The sequence below is a fragment of the Lissotriton vulgaris genome, chromosome 9, assembly GCF_964263255.1.
Source record: "Lissotriton vulgaris chromosome 9, aLisVul1.2, whole genome shotgun sequence".
In the NCBI taxonomy this organism is placed as follows: Eukaryota; Metazoa; Chordata; class Amphibia; order Caudata; family Salamandridae; genus Lissotriton; species Lissotriton vulgaris.
In genome coordinates this window covers 555,846,154-555,871,792 of record NC_141697.1, presented here as the reverse complement: position 1 = coordinate 555,871,792, position 25,639 = coordinate 555,846,154, and the positions used below count along the sequence as shown (strand labels likewise).

General features: G+C 45.2%; 1 protein-coding gene across 1 annotated transcript in view; it reads right to left on the bottom strand.

Annotated features, from left to right (window-relative positions):
- LOC147691773 (muscarinic acetylcholine receptor M1-like) overlaps positions 1–25,639 on the bottom strand; it is a 250,405-nt gene that overhangs the window by 106,150 nt on the left and 118,616 nt on the right. Inside the window, exon 2 of the mRNA XM_086938065.1 lies at positions 12,510–14,274. Within this exon, the coding sequence (XP_086794191.1) occupies positions 12,545–14,274 (1,730 nt within the window). The 3' untranslated portion in view covers positions 12,510–12,544. The remainder of the gene's footprint in view (positions 1–12,509; positions 14,275–25,639) is intronic.

Genomic DNA, 25,639 nt, shown 5'->3' with positions numbered 1-25,639 from the left:
TTATTCTGTTATGCTTCTTGGTGGGCCGAGGGCATTATCTAGAGGTCTTAAGACTCTTGTGTACTGATACCAGACAACCTATTGTGTTTGGTCTTTCTAGATTCTGGCATGCTCTTTGGATTAGGCGTAAAAAATATTGTAGCTGAGTCACTGTGTTTTGGAACGCTTTGCCAGATCAGAATGCTATCCGTTTGGTCCTTGTGGGAACTTCAAGCACCTTATCCTGTGCCATACATATTGCTGCTTTGCACATATGCCCTTTAAAACTGTTTTAGGGGCCCTGTCATTTTGGATTTGTACAAATGTTTTTATCAATTTTTATTCTATGCATCGTATATTTATATATTTCGGTGTATATTTTCTTGGGACTTTTTGCTGTATACTTTTTAGGATCTGTGTGCTCGCAATAAAGTTGTAAGTAAGTTAAAAGTAAGTACACTTGGTTTCACGTGTAATTTTGGAAATAGCTTGGAATAAAGCCTAAGAAATCAGTTCATTTCAGGATGCAGTGTGAAAGAAACGAGAGAACAGTTATAGCTGATAGACGACCCTACCTTTAAAATAATTGTATTAATTACTAAAGGATGCACACAAAGTCCAGAGTGTGTGGATGAAATTAAGAAAGAAAATTGGAGTAGCGTGGAAACTTATTTTATCAAGACACAACATTCGGATGAAAGCAAAGTCAAGGAGGAGATAAAATTCTAGGGCAAATGTTACTGTTGGAGCGTATGGTTGTGGTCAATAAAAAATAATTTTCAGGATGGAGACACACTTGTCAGTTGTGTGGTTGGAAACGGTAATTTTGGTAAATGTTTTCCATCTGACACAGGCAAAAAGGGTGTTATTACAAAATATTTGTGAAAAGAATATTATCACATACATTTCTACGACATTCTCATGAGACGCTGCTTATATGCACAAATGTGGTTTGAACCTATTTATACTTGCACAATTCTATATTTCTTGTACTTGCCACTTTAATGGACGAGATTGTCTACATATAGTATTTTTAACACACTTTTAACAAATTGTTTTTTTTACACTCATATTTCAAAAATATTGTGGTCACAATATTGCATTTAAGATTATCATTTATTTGATATTTTGTAATAATATTAAAATATCTTTGTGTAATATTTTTGTAACTGAAATAATTTTTAAAGTGTATTTTATTTCATTTCATTTATAATATATTGTATTTTTTAAAACTTTTTTTGTATAATAATTTTAGGTGCAGTATGTTTAGATTTATAGGCGAATACGGTGGAGGGTATGTTATGTTTAAAATTCCTGTGTTCATTATTGTTTTTCATTTTAAATGTATGCAATATATTTGTTAAATAAATGAAACATTTACATTTCTTTTAAAGTTTTAACTATTTATTCTGAATCTTTTATATGTAATTTATAAATACATAAAAAATGTAAAAACATTTTTTTATTTCTAATAAGTAAGTTTCTAAAATATAATTTTATTTAAGGCTTTTGTTCCTTGATAAAGAAATTTTGCATTTTATTTTTTTAATTAAAATAATTGGATTGAACTGTTTTTAATATATTTATTGATTTTAAAAAGGGGATTTTGTAATTTGTTTATTTTTTTGGCAATTGGAGCCCTCACGTTGTTAAGTTTTGAGTGGGAATTGAAAATGTTGACCCCCACACCACAGTCCTACATTTTCAATATTGTGGTTGAGTTTGGAGTTGGAATAGGTAATCTGAAACCAGCTCTCACAAGTTGAGCACATTCCCAATGTGGTCAAGGCTTGAGTGGGAATAGTAAATTGGACCCCCTCGAGATTCAACACTTTCCCTTAGTTTGGAATGTAAATAGGAATATAATCCTGCCCCAAGTCCATCAATTTCCTCAATGTGGTTAGGTTTGAAATTGCAATAGTAAATCTGAACCACCCTCAAAGCCCAACACTTTCCCAATATGGTTACATTTGGTTGTGAAATAGTAAATCTGATCACACCTCCAAAGCCCAACATTTTCCAATTTGTGGTCATGGTTGGGGCGGGAATACTAAATGTGATAGCCATGAACTGTTAGCTTTTTTATTTATTTTGCACATTAAAAATTTGCAGCCATTTATAGCATGAATTGTTAGCCTACTTATTAATATAATGTTTATACAGTTTAATTTCTACATTTTATTGCTAATATATTTTCTAAGTATCTAATTTAATATATACCATGTATTGCTGTATTTCAATAACTACAACAGGTTTTTGGAATGTTTTTTAATTCGAATAAAAAATATTTTATTGTTAAATAATTACCATTATACATGAAGATATAGTTGAATTGTACATATGTTTTTATTTGTAGTTATGCATTTTTTTATAACATACTGTGATTTTTTTCTGTTTTTAAATTCAGTTTGTTAGGTTGGTTAGAGACAAGTTTGAATTTTATTGCATTATTTATGGTAAATGCTAAGTAGTGTTTTATTTATTTATTTGTTTATATAAATTTTATAGGGACCTATTTTCATATCGTTCTTTGATATTTTGGTTACCATAATTGTTATGTTTCGGTAGTTTTGAAGTGTATGCAATATTTGTTATTTCTTTACTTTGTTTACAATGTTGTTTATTATATATTTTTTCCACAATATTTTTTACATCAAAATGTGTGCATTTACTGTTTAAGGATAGGGTTGGGATATTTTAAATTTACTGATATTTGTGTATGTTGACATTCTTTTAAATGATATAGGGTCTCATTACGAGTTTGGCGGTGAGAAAGCGGACCGCCAAGCTGGTTGCCCGCACCGCCAAACCCATGTGCACACCACCCTCCAGATTACGAGTTTCCTTGTGTCTGGTGGGCTTTTTTTGGTAGTCCGACAGCGGTGCCTCTGAAAATGGGCACCGCAATAGGGAATGTCAAAAATAGTTCCTACACGGCATGGACTGGAAGCATTGAAGCAAAGAAGGAATTGATTAGTGCTATACGTTGTCAAACTATGTGAATATAGATTTGGTTTAGTCCTTGGTAATGACACTACTAAAGAAGGGAGTCGTTTTTCAGTGGTTGAGGGAGTGTGAAGAGGAATTTTATTCAATAAAATACAGTCTTGAAAATGAACCTTATTTGCAAAGTTTTGAGCCAGGAGATCATTCATCATGACTGATGCCAGTGCAAAAGGTTTCAGGACGGTGCACCTGCAAGGGTTAGGCAGCACATAAAAATACATTATATTTGTATCTAGTGGAATGAAAGGGGAAGAATGCATGTAGGCCCACATGCATCATCCCGGGATTTTGCGAGTTCTAAAGTGCGAAAAATAGCGATCCGCATTTTAGAATTCGCAAAACGGGATGCATGAATATTTTCGCAAATTATTTGCGATTCGGTATAAAGCGCAATTTCTACCAACTCGCAAATATTATGCGATTTTCAAAGTGCGAATTCGCAATTCACATTGATCCTATGGGCCAAAAGGCCCTTAGGGATCAATGGGAATTGCGAATTTGCACTTTGAAAATCGCAAATCCTGATTGCATTTCAAGGGTGGTGAGGGGGGTTCAAATGAACCCCCCCTGCACCCATGAAATGTTGTTTTCGCATCATGTTGCACACACACATGTCCTAAGGACATGTGTGTCCGTAACATGAATGTTTAAAAAATGCATTTGCTGCGTTTTTAACACTCTTTGCAAATTTACCGCGTGGTTCAACCACTCGGTAAATTTGACACCCTAATTGCGAATTCGCAATTTTAAAACTAATCATGCATTACTTTTAAGAAATCGCAAATTCGCGATTTCTTGAAAGCAATCGCATTTTTAGAAATCGCAAAAATGTTGCGATTTCTGAAAATGTATGATGCATTCCAAAAATGGATTTTGGAATCGCAAACGGCCGATTTTAAGGAATCGCACCGTTTGCGACTCCAAAAACCCTTGATGCATGTGGGCCTTAATCTGTTATCGAGAAAGAAGCTTTAGCATTATCCAGGCAGTGAGGAAATGAAAACATTTTTATGGCGCAATACATTTGACTTAAAGCAGGCAATAAGTCAATAAGGGAAGTACTTTTGGACAAAGGGATTGTGCAATCCCAGCAAAGTTAGGAAATTGTAATTTTCAATCCAAGAGAATAAACTTTAGGTAACATTCATTTAGGGGGCAAAGGATTGCCTTCTCATTGCTTTTCTCAGCTAGTCAAGCAAATATCTGTTGAAGATGTAGAAATGAATGGCGGAGGAAGAAGATACGAGTCCAAGTTATGTGTTATTACTGATGGAATTGGACAGGAAGTGGAGAAGACAGGAGAAGAGAGATTAAAAAAACGTCAGTCTTTACAGGCCTTTTTTTGTAAAATAAACGAAGGATAGAAGAACAAGGACATGTCATGCAGAGATGGCCTGGCGTTGAATGAGATTGATTCTGCCAGGGAGTTTGAGAGAACAGAGAACAGCTAGTTGTTGTGCATATGAGAACCACCTGGGGATGTAAAAAACGAAAGGGAGATTAAGTAATGTGTTTTAATGGCAAGAGAATGATCTTTTTCATGTTGGAAGAACAGCAACAGCAAGAATGTCTATGTAGTGATAAGATCGATCTGGAAATGTAGAGTTCAGCCCATGATGATGATAGCACTTCCAATAGGACATTGGGAGGACGTAGTGTGTCCTATCATGTTATATGGCTCCGACACATGTAAAATTGTGGTGTTATACTTGTATTCTAGGTGGCTGGAGATTGCTGCGATGAACACCAATGAAATTTGTGAGGCACGATTATTCCAGAGAAAACGTTTTCCAAATAACAGATTAACGGATGATGGTGTGTAAAGGATTTTGAAAGTAATGGAGGAGTACCTCTGGAGGAGAGGCAAGATCCACAAGAAGATCTCTCATACCAAGGTAAATGGTATTATGGAAAGATTTAACATGGTGTTGAAGGAAGCGATACAAAGGGCAAGTGCCAGAGGAAAATGTTGGCAAGAAGAAAATATGTGAAATGTTTTGCGAACTGTCATCAAAACCAGTGTGGTCATCCACAAAATGTTTGTATCTTGAAGGGAGTCGCTATGACAGTGGTTACTTTCAATGTATAGGAATGACCAGCAGTAATATAAGAATTTGGTGGATGGTAGTCCATCAGATTGACGTATGTAATGTCCTTCAACATCCTGATGAATTGAGTACTGTTTGGCAAAGTCTAAACCAAGCCAATGTTTTCTAACTTATGGTAGGAAGATCATCCGATGTCACAGCTTTTTCCTCAATTTAGAGTATATATTCTCATTCTGCAATTTTGTGTATATTCTTTACAAATCACTTGTTTAACCCCTCCACTCCGCTGAACGTACTGTGCTAATGCGGAAAATTGTATTGCGCGGGCGGGGCCGCGACGTTCCACGACCGTGCGCAGGACTACCGAGATAGTGCACGCGACGTCCGTTGAAGGTGGGCAGCACTCAAGGGGTTAAGATTTGCATTTAATAAGCTATTTTATTGGTATTTCTCTTTCTAGTATTTTATCGTTAGTGTTTAAGTTTGTGTAATGGGGAAATGTGTGGATTTTTAAAAAAAATCAATTTCTTTATTGCGTTATCAAACACCGTGATACAGAATTGTTATTAAACATTTACGCATATGTTACATCGTGTATCATTACCTCTCATGAAGGAGGTAACTTAACTCATAATGAAACCCCTCTCCCTGTCCTGCCCTGTCATCTTGTAGCATGAACAACATGTTACATGATGCATTCCAAACCTATGTATTTGGCCTGAAGTTGTATCACCCAGTACCAGCGTTCTATGTTCGTGTTGTGAAAGGGAAGGCTCATTGTGAATCCGAGGGTGCTATAGCATTCCTGTCCTTGTACCACATCAACTCTACCCTTCTCCACACATGGGTGGCCCGTTGATGCTAAGCCTTCTTGATCCGTGCTGTCTTCGGTTCCTTGAGAGAAGAGATACGTAGTTAGAGGGCCCCATATATTTTTGGGGTGAGAGGTTAGCGGAGCAATTCAGCATAGCACAGTGATTGTTCCTGCCATGTGGTTAAGTCTTTAATCCAGTCTTTGAATTTGGGGGCTCACCCTCGTTCCCATTTGCATGCAATTCTGCGCTTTGCTATTAGGAAACCCAGCGCCAGGAACTTTTTATGTACCATAACAATATCCTGGGTACAACCCAGCAGTGCTATGAGTGGAGCTGGTTGTATTTGCCTGTCCAACATGCATGACATGCCCACGAACACCTGTGACCAATAGTCTTGTATCTGTGCACACTGCCATGCCAAATGATAAAAATATGCCCCTTCCCTGTGTTGCAGTTTTAGTATTTCGTATAAGAGCGAGGTAACACGTCTATGGGGGCCCGTTGTAACAGTGCATGCGGTGGCTGTAATGTACATGGCTCTAGGGGGTATGTGGGGGTGGCAGCTTTCATGCCTTTTCGAAGCCTTGTATACATGAAGAGCTCCATGGTGGTGGGGTCGTGTGTGCCAAAAAATTGTTCTCTAGTCCGGAATGTACCTGCCAGATAAAGAGCCCCAAATACTCTGTATTTTAGCTGTTCTAACATACGCCTACTTATTCCCTCAGAAGTGACTTGAAGTGCTGGGTGCCGGATCAGAGGCATTTTTTTTGGGGGGGGGGGGTACATCATTGGGGCTTCTTGTTTAGCAGCAATCTTTTTCCAGGCCGTGACAGTGCAGTCGACCATGGATGGGTCACGTATCCGGGCCCCACTTGGCATTAACAGGTATACCAAGGGAGGAACAGGGTTCATGTAACCATCTTCTACCGCTAAATGTGGCATGTGGAGGGGGGGGGTGGAACCAGTAGACAGCAAAGTGTGCTTGCACGCAGTAATACTTGTATTCAAAATTAGGCACTTCAAACCCCCCTGGAGCATAAGGCAGCATTAGCATGGTAAGACTTAATCTCGCCTGCCATCCCCCAGATCAGTTGGGTCACCTGCGTCGCTAATGTCTTGAAAAAGAATCGCCCCGGGTGGTACGGTATGTTAATAAATAAGTAAAGAAATTTGGGTAGGAGAACCGTTTTGACTAGGGATATGCGGCCGGCCATGGAGAGGGGTAGCGTTAGCCGTCTAGTGATGGTATACGTCACCTTGTCGATTGTGGTTCCATAGTTGTTACGCATCAATTCTCCTTTGTCCCTAGTAACGTTTATTCCCAGGTATTTATCCTCGTCACATTTCCAAGCTAAGGGATAATCTAGTTGGTGTGGTTTAGTTGAGTCCATTAATGGGAATATAGCCGATTTGGCCCAGTTTATCTGTATGGCAGCAATGGCCCCAAATCTGTTTATTTCCCGTAGTACTGGATTCAAATTGTCATTGGGGTTTTTTAGGTATAGTGTCATATCATCTGCATAGAGTGATATTATGAGTTGTCTAGAGGGATATACCAGCCCTCTATCCTTATGATGTTACCTTATTTTTTCAGCTAGAGGTTCTATCGCCAAAGTGAACAGGATGGAGGAGAGGGGTAAACCTGCCTTGTGCCTCTGGAGATGGCAAAACTTTTATTTTTGCAGCTAGGGATTCTATCGCCAAAGTGAACAGGATGGGGGAGACGGGTAAACCTGCCTTGTGCCTCTGGAGATGGCAAAACTTTTGGATCTGGTCCCAATTAATAACACTGTGGCTATCGGCTGCGTGTACAGTAGTTCCACCCATCCTAGGAATGCAGGGGGGATTCCTATATATTTCAGGGTGCCTCGCAGATAGTCCCACTCCACCGAATCAAATGCCTTGGTGGCATCAAGGAATACCGCCACCGCTGAGCTTTTGGGGTCAGTGTCTTGGAGAACCGCCAGCAATGTTCTGAGGTTATGCGATGTAGCTCGGTTGGGGATGAATCCCGACTGATCCGGCAGGACCAGTCTCTCCATTAGAAGGTTTAGGCGATTGGAGAGCACTTTTGCTAGGATCTTCCTGTCACAGTTAATCAGTGAAAGGGGACGATATGATTCACAATATTGTGGGGGCTTATCCAGTTTGAGTAGGGAGACTATTTGAGCGTACCCTCTTCCCTGGCTTCATAAAATACCTCCTTCAATATGGGTGCTAGTTGCTCAACATAGGTCTTATAAAATTCTATGGATGGGCCATCCGACCCTGGCGCTCACCCTGTTTTGATTTGAATGATGGCCTCGGTAAATTAATCTAGCTCAATTTCGGCACTCAGTCATTTCTGTTGGATATTTCTGAGCCAGGCTAAGGCCGTGTCCTCAAAATATTGAGGAAGGTCAAGCGGTTGCCCCCTGTTTATAGTGTACACATTTTTATAATATTCTTCAAATGTGCATAATTGATCTGGGAGGTTTCTGTGTAAGTCTCCCTTCGAATCTTGGATCTCAGCTATGTAGTTAGAAAACTTAGGTGGTCGAACCAAATTTGCAAAGATTCTCCCCTGGCGGTCACCTTCCCCATATACCCTTGCTACGTGATATTTCCCCCAAAATTTACACTCGCGGGCCGCTGTTTCTGTGTATTTTGTCAATTTAGTCCGTAAGTCATCGCTAGTTGTCTCTCTCCCTCCTGTGTCAGTTAGTTCTCTCTCTAGTTGTTTGATATCGTTCTCCAACCGGCTAAGCTCCCCACGGATGTCTTTTAGAATCCCTCCGCCCTTGGAGATACACCACCCTCTGACTGTGACTTTAAAAGCTTCCCAAACCGTGGAAAGTCTCGGTACAGACTCGACATTCGTGTAAAAAAGTTCCGGATTTCTTGTTCAATGTCTGACCTGAACACCATGTCTAGGAGGTGAGCTGGGCTGAGTCGCCATCGGGCGTACGCGGCCTGATCTGCTGGTGGCTGTAACACCAGCTTGACTGGCGAATGATCAGAGTATGTACGTGCCAGGTGGGTGGCCATCCATACCCAGTGTGCCATTCCTACTGATACAAATATATAATCCAGCCTAGCCCACGTGGAGTGAACTGACGAGTAATGGGTGCCTTCTTTTTGTGTCGGGGGTCTGTATCGCCATGTATCCAAAAGATAGTTGGTGGTTGCCAAGTCTGCTAGCATTTTGTGCAGCGCTGTGTAGTGGCTTGGGATCTATCCATCTGCGGGCTCATGGTCGTGTTAAACCCCTCCCCATATCAAGTTAGTGGAACCAAGGGTCTGAATCTTACTCCACAATACAGATAGGGTTTGTGGGTCATCCACGTTAGGGCCATAGTAGTTTACTATTGTGGTATCATGTGAGGCTAGTCGCCCCACATCAGACAGAATCGTCCCTGCGAGTCTACCTCAGTCCCTCCCAGTATAAAGGTCACAGTACGTCTGATGAGGATAGCCACACCTCTAGAGTACGTAGAAAAGGATGAAAAGCATTGGTGCGTGGCCCACCTAGCCGCAAATAGGAGCTTGGCTGCGGGGTCTAGGTGTGTCTTCTGCAGTAGAGCAATGCTAATGTGGTGTCTTTCTAGATAGCCTATAACCTGCCTCTTCGTCCGCGGGTTATTCAGCCCCCGGACATTTCATGACAAGACTGCTATTTTATGGTCTGCAGTCGATGTATCAGGGTTGTCTATTATGTTGTCCCTGTTAGGATTGCTGATTGTGCTTCTGTGGTGTGAGTGTTAGCAAGTAGAATTGTTACTGATATTACAAGGCAAGGACCCCCCACCCCTTCCCACACCGACATCCCCAACATGTCGGGCATTGATACCCTCCCTATTCTAACTCAAATGAAATAAGTCCAAACTTTCTCAACAAAACGTATAGGAAATACTACGGGGGATCTCCCACTCGGGTGAACGCTAGAGGCCCACCACTTGCCTTCCCCCCTCCATATTCGCACCCACTTGCCACTAGGTCTCCGTCAGACCTGTAGCGCTCGTGGGAGGAGGGTGAGTGTCAGGGGGGTGAATGGTCAGTCTCACTATTTAGTTTGTAGTTCATCGGTTAGTTTCACATTTTCACAGACTTCAGGGGTTGTAATTGCGCTATCAAACCTGACATTCTGACGGTAAGCGGAGTCTGGAGCCGACGTTGGTGATTGGGATCTGGGCCGCGTTCTGGTATCAGTCTCTACAGGAGACATCCGACCGTGTCGCTCAAGGTACTCCTCTGCTTGTTTTCGGTTTTGAAAAAAATGCTGCCTGCTGAAATGCGTAATGCAGAGTTTTGCAGGATAAAGCATCGCATATGGGATGCCTTGAGTCTGAAGTTTCTTCTTTACCACAGCATATTTGCCCCTCGTCTCGTGCACATTTTGTGTAAAGTCCGGATAGAAGGCTAGAGTGGCATTCTCATAGTAGACTTGCTTCTTCTCTCTGGCTAGGCGTAGGGCGGTATCCCGATCTCGATAGTTTAGGAATCTTACTATCACTGGGCTTGGGGGTGCCCCTGGAGGTGGGTGTGCAGATAGGGACCGGTGGTTTTCATACTGAGCAAGAGTGCCTTCCAGTCCTCCTCCTGGTCATTGGCAGTGTCCGAGTCTGCATTATCTGCTGAACCAGTTTTGGACGCCTTGCGTGACTCAAAAGGTACCTTTGTTTGTTTCGCCTCCGTTCTGCCCATGGTGTTTACTGGATGTCAGCTGAGCTTATGGTAGTGGGGATGCAATATGTCTCTGACGTCTCCTGGAGTATGGTCCTCTTGCTGGCCTGGCAGTGTCGTAAAATAGCCGCCGCCTGACTGGCTCTCAGTTCTTTGCTGGGGGGGAGCGTAGTTTAGCTCTAACAGCAATGCTGAGGGACAGTAATTATACAGATCTCACCCACCGAGTGTAGGAAGGCTTTTATTAACCAGGCCCTACCTCTGCAGTGGACTTGTGTACAGCAGGTAACAGTCTCATCTGGTGAGGGGAAAAGGGCGCCTGCGGGGTCCCTCAATGTATTACATGCAGCAGTGTCCGCTCTTTACCCCTGTAAATCCGCTATGCTGTCCCGTACTGCGTGATCATCCTAGCGGGCCCCCCAGCTCCGGGATCATACCCTTCACTGCCAGTATCTCTCTTTTTGTTTTTCCCAGTGTCTGGATATCTAGCTAGATTATCGGCACTGCCACATGGGAGGCCGTCCTTGCCTCCCGCATCAGTTATTCTCCCCCTCCGGAATGTAATCGGTGGGGTGGTATCACTCTCTCCCAGTTGGGCCTCACCTCAGTAGTGTATTTCCCAGTGGCCCGCAGGTTCGTCTGTGCGCCGGCGTCCTTCACCCGCACAGTCGCTGCCCTTTCGATCCGGCCTGTTCACGCTCCCCAGTCCGCGGTCTGCCGTAGTTTCAGTTGACGCGACCCCGCCTCCGTGCGCAAGTGCGGCCTCAGGTACTGGAGTCCCGAGTTATCTGCCGGCAGCGCACAGATCGGCTACAGGTCCGACTCCGCTGATATGACCCTCGGCTGTTCCGATACCAGTTCCGCTGCAATGGGGGTTCATGAAGCAACCCAGCATGGGCCAGCAGAATATTTTACCTGCCTGTCTGGCGAGAGCCTTACTGGTGTGCGGCCATCTTGGTCGCGCGCCACCTAGAGCCCCCAAATTTGTGGTATTCTTTGTGTAGAATCCTGGGATTGAACTCCTACGACATGAAGATAATGTTGTGATTTAAAGGGTGGAGGTTTGGGAAGTAAAAGGCAAGACGGAGGCTGAGGTGCTGGATATTGTGCATGATAAACCTTTAAGCATTTCTATCTCCAAAGTGTTTCTTTCTAACATTTGTACACAGGATCCCAGCACGAATGCCTCCCTGCTCACTCCACAATACCCCATTATCGATAAAAGTATAGAAGGTACCAGTGCATGGATCTGGTTAGACACAAAAATAGTTTTTGGAGGGAAATGCTAGCGGGATGAATTCAAACTGCTGACCTGATGACAGCATAGGGTGTACAGGGAAACTATATCTGGCTCGAAATAATTAAACTTTAGTGAAGTAATACAAGTTAAATAGCTGACAACATTCATACGTAATAAGTACAGAATGGAATAATGGGACGGGGTGTGTGATTAAATATGATTGGGTTTAACTAACATTCTCCTGGATTTACATGTTATCTGCTGAGTTGTTTACAATAACCATGATCATTATGATTAATATGATTTATAAATAATCATCTAATTTTAAAATACCATTTATTATGTGTGTGTTCTGATTTGCGGCTACTCTGGCAGGACTCCACTTTATCATCGCTTGCAGATAAGAGTTTCTCTGACAATTTTTTCTGACTCCTAACACTCCCTCTCTAATGGAGAATACAGAGAGGGAGGGAGGGAGGGAGGGAGAGAAGAGAGAGAGAGAGAGAGAGAGAGAGAGAGAGAGAGAGAGAGAGAGAGAGTCCTGTCATTTCCTCTTTTGAACAAAAAGATCACATGTCCTTGTACTGTAAGGAATCTACTGGTGTGACACACAATAATACTGGGATGAACACAACTGTAGCCACTTGTCTTCACTTTTATTTAATTTACTTCTCTCCTGCTAATCCCTAAGCATGGAAATTACAAGCAGCAGTAAGCCTGCTACAGAAGTGTAACATAGACCAGAGAACCATAGCTTACCATAAAAGGATTCACTTGCAGCTCCCTCTTTAGACTCAGTGTGCCGGGGTCCTGTAGCAGGAGGCCGACCGCTTGTGCGTCTTCCATTTCCGCTTGTCCCAATGGCAGAGGAGCAACATCTTGAAGGTGTTGCGAAAGGAGGTGTTGCAAAGGGCATAACACATGGGGTTGACAGTGCTATTAACATAGCAGAGCCAGTAGCCCAACTCCCAGAGTGTATTCGGCACACAATCTTCTCCACAAAAAGTGGACACAAGCACCATGATGTTGTAGGGGGTCCATGTAACGATGAATGCCAGCAGGATTGCACTGAGGGTTTTGGCAGCCTTCTTCTCCTTGATCAGGGAGATGCTCTTTCGCTTATTGATCTGGTTTTTGGTGATTGGTGCCTGTGCTTTGGGGATCACCCTATCTTTTATAGCAGTAGAGTTCAAGGTGAGTGGCTTTTGTTTCATTGGGCGCTTGTTGGCCCTAGCACTGCTGACTTTTGGTGGGGTCCCTGTTGGGACAGCACAGGTATTATTCCCGCTTGTGTTGTTAGAGGAATTCATCAGCATGGCCCTGGCCTGCCGAGGGCTGCCTTTATCTAAAGTTTCACTTGACCCGTCAGAACTGGCTGTATTGGGCGAACGAACCACAGAATTGATCATGGGCAACTTGATCACAACCGAGCAAATGCTCTTCATTTCAAATGGCTGGTCCTCTCCCTCTGAAGAAGTCAAGGAGTCAGCAGAACCGCCTTCTTCAGTGTTATTCCAGCTCCCATTGCTACTGTTCTCCTGTTGAGTTTTCTCAGCCAACCGGCTTTGTTTCCAGTTTGGAAAGCAGCAAACCCTCGGCCTTTGTAGTGTGGCGGCTGGTGTCTCCACTGCCTGAGATTGATCAGAGCTGCTTGTACTTCTAAAGCTGTTCATGGCTGGCTGAACAATGCTGGCTGTCTCCGAGCCCGTTAGAGCCGCAAGTTCCTTGGTGCGATTTTCTGTTTCCCGGTAGATCCTCCAGTAAAGTATTGACATTATAGTGACTGGCAGGTAGAATGCAGCAATGGCAGTGCCAAATGTAATGATCGGTTCTGACAAGAACTGAATGTAACACTTTCCTGGGCCAACTGTTCGCTCTCCAACTATGTACTGCCAGAACAAGATGGCGGGTGCCCACAAGACGAAAGAGATGGTCCACGCCATACCGATCATTATGGCTGCCCTCTTTGGAGTCCTTTTTGCTCTGTAAGTTAAAGGCCGCGTTATAGAGAAGTAACGATCAAAACTGATGACCAAGAGGTTCATGACGGAAGCATTACTGGCCACATAGTCCAAAGCAAGATAGAGGTCACAGAACACACTCCCTAAAGGCCAGTACCCCATGATAATATACATAGTGTAGAGGTTCATGGAAAGGGCTCCAATGATCAGATCAGCACAGGCCAGGCTCAGCAGGAAGTAGTTGTTGACTGTCTTCAAATCGCTGTTAACCTTAAAGGCCACCATCACCATCAGGTTGCCAATGATGGTGACCAAGGAGAGGATACCAGTCGTCAAAACAATCAGTACCACCTCCCAGATGTCATGGCCTCCAAGTGGATCTGGTGGGTCTGTGGCGTTTGGGGCAACTGACGCATTCATGGTGGGAGGCCAGGTGCTCTTGAGATCGTGCTCTAGGAAGCCATCCTGATGTAGAAGCCACATGGAGCTACGTCTCACAGGCCTTCTTTGGGCTGGAATTAGGGTCCAGAAAAAAGCTGAGTTCCACAGCCAGACGATGTCACCTGCAAGAGAAAGAGGAGACAAAAGGTGAGCTAGTCAAAAATTGTTGATGACATTAATAACTCAATAAACAACAATTTCCCTTCCCTCAGCTTTGTAACTTTTCACTATGCAACTCATACTGTCATCATTTCTAAGGCTGGAGGTTCTGAATTAGATGGTATAGTTGTGAGTAGTGCCCATGTGATTCGGGACATAGGCTAGAAAACAGAACGCCGCAAACAAATGACATGATGGTATTTATTGTTTAAAAATATAGATTGTTGTACTTTTTTAAAACCAACTTTTTTAGTGCAAAGGAAGCCCAAATTTGGAAAGGGTGGTTTCTGGACGACCATGATAAAAAAGATTTTTAGAGCAATACGTAAAAGCCCACTTAACATGTTGGACATGTTCAAGTACACACTGGAAAGGAAACTAAAAATCAGTAGGACACTGGTCCTTAGATGGAAATTTACGACTTCTTGCTGTACCCACCGAAGTGAGGGGAAAAGCCCTCCTTTAACAGGTGCGACTGTTTGTCCATCAGGGAAAACACCTGATTAAAGCTGGTCCTTATGAGAGAGAGAGAGAGAGAGAGAGAGAGAGAGAGAGAGAGAGAGAGAGAGAGAGACTGAGACTGAGACTGAGACTGGTGTGCCATCCAATAGCACCGCACAGGCATGGCACTAGGGGCTCACCCACAATGGGAAAATAGTGAAACTGCAAGTTCACTCTGCCTAGTGTTGTCAGTTGCACTCATTTTTCATATAGCCACCTTGATTTTTGATCCTTTTCTAAAGTGACAGCGAACGCGTTCCTGTCTCTTCATGCTTCTTATCTCCATGTTAAACACACAACATATTAGGAATAAAGGCTGCAAACAAGAAAAGTGCGGAGTTGGAAATAAGACCATCTGATGACACTTCTCTGGAACCAGGTAATGTGAAGAAGAAACATTATTTACATCAACGTGGATCAGTATGGTGAGCAGGCACGAGGGAAAGAACTGGGGGAGAAATATCACAGAGGATTCAACGGCTGTGCCACGCAGAGCTGGGTCCGGGCAGCGTGCATATTTTGCACGCCATATGGAAATAAGGCATTGAAATAAATGTGTATCTATTGTCCCCCTCCTATAGTGCAGTGTTTATTAATGTATTAATAAACCTACAACATAATTTTTTTCTCCAATACCTTAAAATATATTACAAAACTGTCCTCTACTTCACTTTCTTCCCGTTTATTCACTTGTGTACTCTAAGTCACATGACATCCTAGAATGTAATACATTTCAGCTTGCGTAAAACCTCAGAAACTGTCCAGTGCGCAAACGCAGTACACCTTGCGTCTTTCTAGAACATGCTTCTTTTCTTTAGGGTGCGACTCTGACGGCGAGAGGGCGAGAGTGGACGTAACCGAAGATATGCGAGCCAAAAAGCAGTCCTTTGAGTAAACGTGGAACTGGGGCAAGTGGCCCTCATAGGCCAGCAGTAGAATCTTTTTGCTCAACTCTTACTGTAGTCCCACCCTGTCCTATGCATGACTCCCCCTGCATTGAATTGATGGTCACTTTCACATAGTTCTCATTCTCTCCGCCCTCCTTGTGTCTTAACCAGGGTTGGCTTTAGCGCTGGCGATGCCCGGTGCGACAATCATTTTTGGTGCCCCCACACCCCATGACTGCCTCCTCGGATTTGCTAATACCACCAGGCAAAAGTGCCCCTCATCTCTCCAATCATAAGTCATTACTCATAAGTTATTACTCAAAAAAGTGCCCCCTCCACAGGTCGGCGCCCAGTGCGGCCGCACCAGTCGTACTGCCCTAAAGCCGGTCCTTAGTCACAACCCTTGGAGATGTACCATTTCAGTACCTTAAGCTTATTGTGAACGATTGGCAAAAAATAATTGTAAATCTACACCTGAACAGTTATTCCTAAGCACAGGTGTGGATTTGCGAGTTTTGAGAAGTGATAAAACACAACTCTTTCCCCAATGCGGGGCTGTACCCACAGTATAACTCCGCATTGGGTAACGATGCCCCCCTGAGAAATACACTTTTTTTCTCGTTTTTCCCACTAGAGGAAACCATTATCTTCTGTTGTGAAACCACTTCCTCTACACCCCATGATATTTAGGGATGTGCAGTTCTGATTTCCTGGTAAGGAAGCTACCAGGAAGCTACTACAGGGGACATCTCTGATCATTTCCAGTGTGCCAACAAACGCTCATGGCAAACTGTTTTTTGATCTTTCAAGTCCCCACCCTTTGGCCCATATTTATCAATATTTTGTGCTGCCCTTTAGCAATGCATTGCAATGCAAGGTGACGCAAAACCTAGAATGAGATTTACGAAGCCACTCAAGGCCACCTTGCATCTTGGTACAGCTGAATAGACATTTTAATCATCAGTGCATGACACAGCATCATGCATCAACAAGTGTCTGGTCTTGTAGAACTTTCTGACTAAAACCTGTGAATTCCATATCCTATCTCAGACACTGTCTGACCACTCACCAGTGGTACTGATTACGAGAGACCCCCTCAGTGCCTCCACCCTTCGATGCATGACACCTGAAGGGATCAGAGCTGAGGGATCCAGAGTTCTGAGCAGAGATGCATGTAGACCTATTAGAATACTTTTCTATTAACCCCATCGGTGGTGATGACGGCTCCCGGTCGTCATCAGTTACGGTAGGCGTGTGCTGATGACAGCCGGGAGCCGTCATGACCACGCCCGCGATTGGAATGGGCCGCACAGGCGCAGAATTCCGGCCGCAGCCAGGGGGTTAACACACATTCAGTATTGAGGGCTGGCACCCTATGGGAGGCCTTCAAGGCACAATATGGGGAATATATCTCTAAAGAAGCAGGCATTCTTAGGTCCTTGAGTGGCACGCTGGATTGCCTGAAACTCAGTCTCAAGACAATAGAGTTGGAATATGCTGGCATGAAAGCTCAAGCCACATTACATAAACTCCACACCACTCTTGAAGAGTTCAAAGAGGCAGCGGAACAGGAGGTCCCCTATCTCAGAAAACGAGTACATGTGAAACAGTTTGGTGAGGGGGATAGACCAGGGCGAATTGCAGCCTGAGTGGTTTGGTCTTGTGCAGCTCAGAACCCCATCCCTTGAGTGCAGACAGAGGATAGCTCACTTTCCTCCACACCCTTGCTATTATTGGGGAATTTACGTTGCATTATCGTAGCTTGCACACAACCAGGACCCCGTGGTCCCTGAATAACGTTGCGACCTAGCTTGAGGAAATAGCATTGGGTAGCTAAATACGTTACTGACTCTGGAAGATTTTAAGAGCGTGACTAGGGCTCTAGCTAGCAGGAAAGACCCTGGGGGCAATAACCTACCTATTGAATTTTATAACGAGCACATCTAAGAATTAGAACCCAGATTACTAGATGTTTATAAACAGGCTATTCTCAAGGGGCAGCTTCAGGCCTCGATGATACAGGCCAATATTACTGCTTTATCAAAACCAAGCAAAGACCCGACACAATATGCTTTCTATTAACTTTATCGCTTCTCAAATGCAGATAGCATAGTCTAAGCAAAAAAAGCAGGTGCATTATCTACAGTCAAATATGCAGTTTCTGGCATTGCCTGGCCAGTCGGGTTTTATACCTAAACAATCCACAGCCCGATGCCTCTGCACACTGATGGCCCTGCTTCACCTCATAGATCTGCACCTCTCCACCATGGCAATAATACTCAAAATGAAAAGGCATCTTGCTCACATGCATGGTCTTTTATGCATGAGGTACTTCGGCGCATGGACTCCAGTACTTAGTTTTCGAAAATGGTTATGTTGCTTTATACAAATTCAAGCGCAAGACTTTACGTCAACAAGCACAACTCAGAGCGGAATACTAGAGGTGTATGACAGGGCTGTCTGTTGTCCCCTAACCTCTGGCATGCTTTCTTAAGGAATGATACATACATCCGGGACTCAGAACTGGTGGCTAATCACTTATAGTCTCCTTTTATGCTGACTGTATCATTCTATATGTGCAGAACTCAAACACTAACCCTGTGCTTGTAATCAGAGAGTTGATATTGTTTGAGGGATTCTCTGGAATAAAACTGGGAAACATCCAAGATATTCTCCATGACTGATGCTCCAGAGAGGATAGCTATAGAGTACCCATTACTCCTCCTTAACTCATGATCTTGCAGCAAAGACTATACTCCAGAAACTGGGAATAGTTGGTGGTGATACCCCGTTGAGCATCCTTTGCTATCATTGGGTATGTTCTGCAGCCAAAACCGCTTTCCTACAGTTCCTAATCCCCCCTAAAGAATTTATACTACTTACTGAGTATATACAACGAGCCAATGTGGGTAAATCTATTTCCTTTTTGTTCTCAAACATAACAGCACATGGCTCTTGCACTACTCAAAAACGTAAGCTAGATTGGGAGGGTGAACTGGAAGTAACAATCACAGATACATTGTGTCAATATTGTTGTGTACAAGTTAAACATATGCCTTTCACTTACAGACACAAGCTATTACAATTCAAATTTCTCCATCAATACTATCACATCCCAGAGAGCATTGTCAAATGTACCCTTAATAGTCAAATAGATTGTAAGAAGTGTCGCATGTTTATCTGCATATGGCAAGGGCATGTCCCAAACTGCAAGAGTATTGGGCTACTCTCATCTCCTCATCAAGCAGCATGGTGACTACACTTTTCCCAAGAAACCCAAGTTTAGTGCTTTTGTGGGCCCCTGAGTGATAGGCACTAAACTGAGCACTGCTTTGTCGCTGTAGGACTTGGCCCTTTTGGCTAAAGTCACTACACTTTTTGGTTTCCCCCTAGACCTTTTTCTGACATAGTGTTGCCAACTTAGATGCTTTGGACACTTTGCCACTGCTAAACAGTGTCAAAGTGTAAGTGTTCCCTGTATAAAGTAATGGTAATTGGTTGTCCATGATTGGTATGTTTGCCTTGCTAAGTGAAGACTCTTGTAAAGTGCACTATGTGTGCTAGGGCTGGTAATGCAACTGCTACTAGTGGGCCTGCAGTACTATTTGTGCCAGCCAAACAAGTAGCCTCAAAAAGGGAACACAGGCCTGCCCTTGCAGGGTATGCGTGCAGTTTGTTAAACTGCCATGTTCTGTCAAGTGCATTCACTTGCCAGACCTTACCCTTCCCTTTCTGTGTACATCAGACACCCCTATGGTAGGTCTAGGGTACCCCCTGGACAGGATGCAGTGCATGTGAAAGGTAGGAAATGTACTAAGGTGTGTGTCGTCCTGATAACGTCCATTTCGTTTTTCACTGTTGAAAGGCCATCTTGCCCATAGGATAGAATGGGAAGGCTATGTAATATGTTTTCCAGCCTTTCTTCCCGAGGGCTTGAGATGTAAAGATGAAGTTTAGTATGCCTGAACTCACAATGTAATAACACATCTTTTATGAAGGTGAGTTTTGTGCTCTAACATTTCTGTGTGTCTCTGCCTGACTGTGGATTGACTGTCTGGATTTGAACACAATAGGATCTGGGGAATGTCTTGACCCAGAGGAGGAGGTGAGACAGCAAAAGGCTGGCCTGCATCTGGAGTGTAGGGGGTGGAGAAGTCCTTAGGGGTGAAGAGGCCTGGGTTGCTGCTATAAAACAATTGGCTCTTCTTCTGCTGAGTGATTGAGAATCCAGACCCCCACTAATCAAAGAAAGAGAGGTGTCACTGGCATGGAGGCACCCAGAACTGGTTTGGACAAGGGTCAGTGCCACCTGAAGCACAAATACTTCAATGCTATTGAGGGGTATAACTATGAGAGCTGAAGCCCCTGAACTTTGGAGAATGGCTTGATGAATGAATGAATGAATTGGGTCTTGTATAGCGCAACTTAGCCCGTGGGCGACAAGGCGCTGTGGATGGAAAAAGGAACTGTGTGGAGGGGGAGGAGGAGTGCCGGATATAAATAGGCCTTCCCGAAGAGCCAAGTCTTCAAGGCCTTCCGAAAGAGAGAATAAGAGGGTTGATCCTTAAGTACCACAGGAAGAGAATTCCAGATCCTTGGTACGAGAGAGAAAAAGGCCCTCCCACCCCACCTTGCCTTGGAGATTCTAGGCACAGCAAGAAGGTTTTTGTTAGCAGAGCGGAGTGCTTTGTCAGGGACATAGAGGGACACAAGGGATCTGATGTCTTCTGCCCCAGATTCATGCAGGGCACGATGGGTAAGACACAAGGCCTTGAACTCAATCCTGGCCTGCATGGGGAGCCAGTGCAGATTTTTTCTGATGGAGGAGCCTGATGAGCACCTACGCGCATCAACAACAAACCTTGCGGCTGCATTTTGCACTGTTTGGAGGCGTTGAACAAGTTGTTTGTTGATTCCTAGGTATAGCGTGTTACAATAATCTAGTCTTGAGGATATGAGGGCCATCGTAACCTGTTTACGGGCTTCGATCGACAGATAGTGTGCAATTTTCCTCAAGATTCGCAGAACCCCACAGCAGGTTGCGGCTGTCCTGCTAACCTGCTTGTCAAAGGAAAGGGAAGTATCGAAAATTACACCCAGATTCCGGGCTGACTGAGAAGGTGTGGGGCAGGCACCAAGCACAGGAGGCCACCAGTCCATTGACCAGATCTCTTGCTTGCCTCCAAAGATGAGCACCTCCGTTTTCTCCCCGTTTAATTTGAGGAAGTTTCTCACCATCCATTTTGCCACTGCTTCCATGCAGGTTCTGAAATTTAGGGCAGTGATGTCAAGGGTTTGCGAAATAGAAACCATGATCTGAGTGTCATCAGCATAGGATAGGACTTCCAGTCCGAAAGATCTGACAAGCCTGGCTAATGGTGTCACATAAATATTGAAGAGCGTGGGGCTCAGGGACGAGCCCTGGGGGACCCCACATTGCACAGGCTTGACAGGAGAAAGATAGTTACCTAGCTTGACCCTCTGTTCACGGTGGACCTGGAAAGATGTTAAGAGACTAAGTGCAGGTCCGTCAACGCCTATCTCCCTGAGTCGCTTGGCCAAGATGGAAGGGGACAGGGTGTCAAAAGCGGCTGTGAGGTTGAGCAGGACAAGCAAGGTTGCCTGACCACTGTCGACCTTAGCACGGATGTTATTAGTGACAACTGTCAAGGCGGATTCGGTGCTGTGTACCTTTCGAAAGCCGTGTTGCGACGGGTCAAGTAGGCTGGATTTCTCAAAGAAGGCACTCAGGTGTGTATTTAGATGGGCTTCTAACATTTTAGCAGGGGCTGGGAGCAGGGAGATGGGCCGAAAATTCTTTAGGGTCCCTGGATCCAGCGTGGGCTTTTTAAGGAGGGGCTTTACGATGGCCAATTTCCAAGGCTTCGGGTAGACACCCTCATGAATTGCCAGGTTGATAACCTCCAGGAGGGGAGGGAGTAGGACATCTCTGCACTCTTTAAGAATCTTAAGAGGGCAGGGATCAAGAGGGGATCCTGATTTGAGGGCATCCAGGTGCACATTAAGCTGCTCCAGAGTAAGCGGGGGGAAATTGGTAAGATAGCCACCCTGAGATCTGGCCGGAAACATATCTAGGGAGGATGCCGCTGAGGCAGAGGGAGGCCCTAGATCTTGGTTAAGGGCTTTTAGACCCGAGTGAATATCCATTATTTTAACATGAAAAAAGATGGAGATCTGGTCACAAAGTTCCTGTGTAGCTACAATGGGATCGGGAGATTGAACAGCACACAGGGAGTCCACGACTTTAAACAAATCCCTAGGGGAGCTGAGGTAGGAGGTTACCTTGGTGAAATGGGATTTATTTTCCGCTAACACCGCAGCTTTGTACTCCTTGAGTAGGCTCTTGTGTTTGTCTTTTTCAAGAGGGTCAAGGTGTAGTCTTCAGCGCCTCTCTTGCTTCCTACAGCCCTGCCTCAGCAACCTGAGAGTGTCCGAGTACCAGGGTGCTGTGAGACGTTTCCTAGCGGAGTAGTGTTGTTTGACCGGAGCCAGGGTGTCAACGACCTTTGTGATGGCATGGTGAAGGTCAAGAGCAGCAGTGTCGGTGTCCCTTACTAAGGTGGGCATAGAGCAAGATAACAGGGGAGTTAGGGTTTGCTGTTTGTCCCCCGGAAGTTCCTTTTTAATACCCATCTGCTAGGGTCTTCAGACGAAGCAGTGGGATAAGGGGGTAAGAAATCAAAAGGGACAGACATGTGGTCTGACCAGGACAGGGGGAGGGGGGTCCCTATGCTTATTCTAGTGTCGTTGGAGAAGACACCGTCCAACGTATGTCCTGCAGAGTGAGTAGGCCCTATCACTCTTTGTGTCAACCCACAAGAGGCAAAAGTGTCCAACAGATGGATGGTGTCTGCAGAACTGTCATTCTCCAAGTGAAAGTTAAAGTCACCAAGCATAGTCAGGTTAGGTCTATCCAAGAATGGTTCCAACACTTTTAGTAGGTCATGACTGAAGGCAGACCTGGGCCCCGGTGGCCTGTAGATCAGGATGCCCGCAAAGGCGACAGTGGTGGCGGGGTTAAGGGCAAAATACATGGCCTGAAAGGAATCCGAGGGAAGATGCTCAGTCCGACACTTTATGGAGGTTCTGTGTAGTAATCCCAGCCCACCCCCCCTACGTCCCTCTCTATCCATTCTAGCCAGGGAGTACCCCTTGGGGATACGTTCAGGAGTTCCGGCCCTGAAGACTCAGAAGCCCAGGTCTCTGTGACGAATGACCAAGCGGGGCTTCTGTTCGAAATAAAGTCCCTAAAGGCGAAGTTGTTCTTGACTAGGGAGCAAGCGTTGATAAGAAACCCAGTCTGGCTAATCAGCGGGTGTAGCTCGTGGTTTCCTAATCTGGTTCCCTCATGGCAAGGGGCGGGGAGGGAGGGGCTGCTCCTTCTCCCAAGGCACCGGCACTTGGGAGCATGCGACAGCATCTCTGGGGTGAGCGAATGGTGACAGGGCTTCCCCGGGGGTTTAAGTGAGCATAGCATCCGTAATGAGTAGAGGGGGCTAACCTGGTCCTGGGTGTCTATATGTCCAGCCGTCCCGGCCCCTGGCGCTTCCTTGGTGCTGACGGGTGCAGACGGGCTGGACTCTGGCGCGACTCTGGCGCAGATCCGGCGCGCCCGCTGGTCGCGTCCGCTGCGCGGAGGCATGTCCGTCCCCTTTTATGCTGTCCACTAGACTGCACAGAAGCGCTTCCTCCCACCCAAGATGGCAGCTATGGAAATTAGCCCGCCCGGGACCAAACGACTCAGCGCCTGAACTCGGCTGAGACTGGCCCAGGTAGCGTGGAAGTGGGGGGGAAAGGGAATGCAATTTAAAAGCTTATTATTCAAGCGGAAAAGTGCATAGTAAAATAGCACAAAGCAAAAGCGACACAGCAACCTCCCGGCTTCCGCCTCAGAAGGGAAATAACACACAGATCAAGTGTGAATAAGACTGGAGCTACTTCGTGGTCAAGAGGACCTTTGCCAAGGAAGAAACAACTGAAGAGACTGAAGGATAGGACTGACCCTTGCTGTGTGATCTGGGGCTGGCCTGCAGTTTGCTGTTTCAACCAAGGAACGGCTAAAGGGACTTTGCTGTGTGCTGTGTCCCCCTGCTTGAAGAACTTTGCTATGTGCTGTGTCCTGAAGGAACTACCCCCAAGGGCCTGAGGTGAGCTGGCTCCCTGTTTGGAAACACAAGAACATAAAAGTTTCCAGGAGAGTCTCAGAGGCGCTGTGGGAGCGTGCCTGTTGCAGTTTGAGTCCCTCTTAAGAACTGCCTGTGATTGTGGGCGCCTGGTGTCCAAATGAGTCTCAGTGACGCTGTGTGCCTGTGCTTTGTGCAGCACTGAGACCTTCAGGAGGATCGGCCGGTGATTGGGGGCACCTGGAATCCAAGAAAGGATCAGCGATGCAGTGTGCGTGTGCTTTGTGTAAACTGAACCCCGTTGTGAGGATTGTCCAGTGATCGTGTGCAACAGAATCCAAGTGAGTCCCATAAACGCTGTGAGCGTGTGCATTGTGCACTGTGAGACCTTCGTGAGGACTTGCCTTGTTATCATGTGCATCAGAATCTAAGTGAGTCTCATCGATGCTATGAGCATGTGCGTTGTGCACTGTGAGACCTTCATGAGGATTTGCCTTGTTATCGTGTGCACCGGGATCCAAGTGAGTCTCAGCGTCACTGTGGGTGGGTGCGTTGTTCACAGGAGACTTTTGTGAGGATTTGCTATGTTGTCGTGTGCACCAGAGTAAAGTGAGTCTCAGCGACGCTGTACATGTGATCTTAGTGCAGCCTGAGACCTGTGTGCGGAGTGCCCAGTGATTGTGCACCCGGAGTGAAGGAAGACTCAGCGACGCTGTGTGCGTTTGCTTTGTGGCAGCCTGAGATCTTCGTAAGTGAAGTGGCCTTGACCGGCAGTCCCGAAGGAGCTGTTTTGCTGGCCCGAGCTGCCGTTGCCATTTCACAAAGCTGCTTGGAGGTCCAGCCACTGGACGAGGAGAGGAGAGTAGATTTTTGCTACCCAGGTAACCTGTGTCGACTCCTGGGGCGGGACGCGAGCTCGGAGGGAGACGCACTTGGCCTCTCTCTCGTGTTGGCAGTGCGAGCCTATGCGTCTGCTCGTATCACGGCCCGTATTGCCAAAGGGAGTGGCGGTACAGGGGCCGGAGTGTGAAGCTGCACTTTGGAATTACATCATACTGAGTTGGGGGCAACTGTGAGAGGCTGACCGAAGGTCAGAAGAGGAGGCAGAGAGACCGCCTTAGGCCCGGTGATCGGGCCTGAGTGTACTGCGTAGTATTACATTTTCTGAGAGCAGAGTAGCTGACTGACGTATTACACATTGCATTATTCCTGCATAACGAATTACCTGATTAGTGTAAACGCATTGCCTTATTATTGCAGAACAACATATCTGGTGGTTGTATTACGCATTGCATTGTTTTACCTTGCAAAGTGCCTTTTCATTGCAGAGTGTCTGATTGCTGCATTACGCATTACTGTATTTTTACTTTGCAAAATTACCTGAACCTAGACTTAAGAATTGTATGACATGTTATTGGGAGTACTGGAGAATGTTTAGAAGTGCTCATTGACATCACCAGAACTTACAAGGGCTGGCTGGCCTAACAACCGGCCAGGAGGAACATTATATTGTGTGGTCTTATGGTATATCTTTTTACATAAAGTTTATACTCGTTTTATAAAACTCGTGTGGAGTCTATTTGTGGTGTCATCATTGGATTATTGTGAGCATGGTTGCAAATACTTTACACATTTGCCTTGAAGATAAGCCTGGCTGCTCGTGCCGAGCTACCAAGGTGGTGAGCGGGGCTATCTAAGAAGGTGACCCTCTTTTCCCTGATGTTGGAACAAGGGTCCATACTTGGCCTACGGTACCCAGCTCAGCCACCAGGGATCCCAGGTCTAACAGTCGCTAT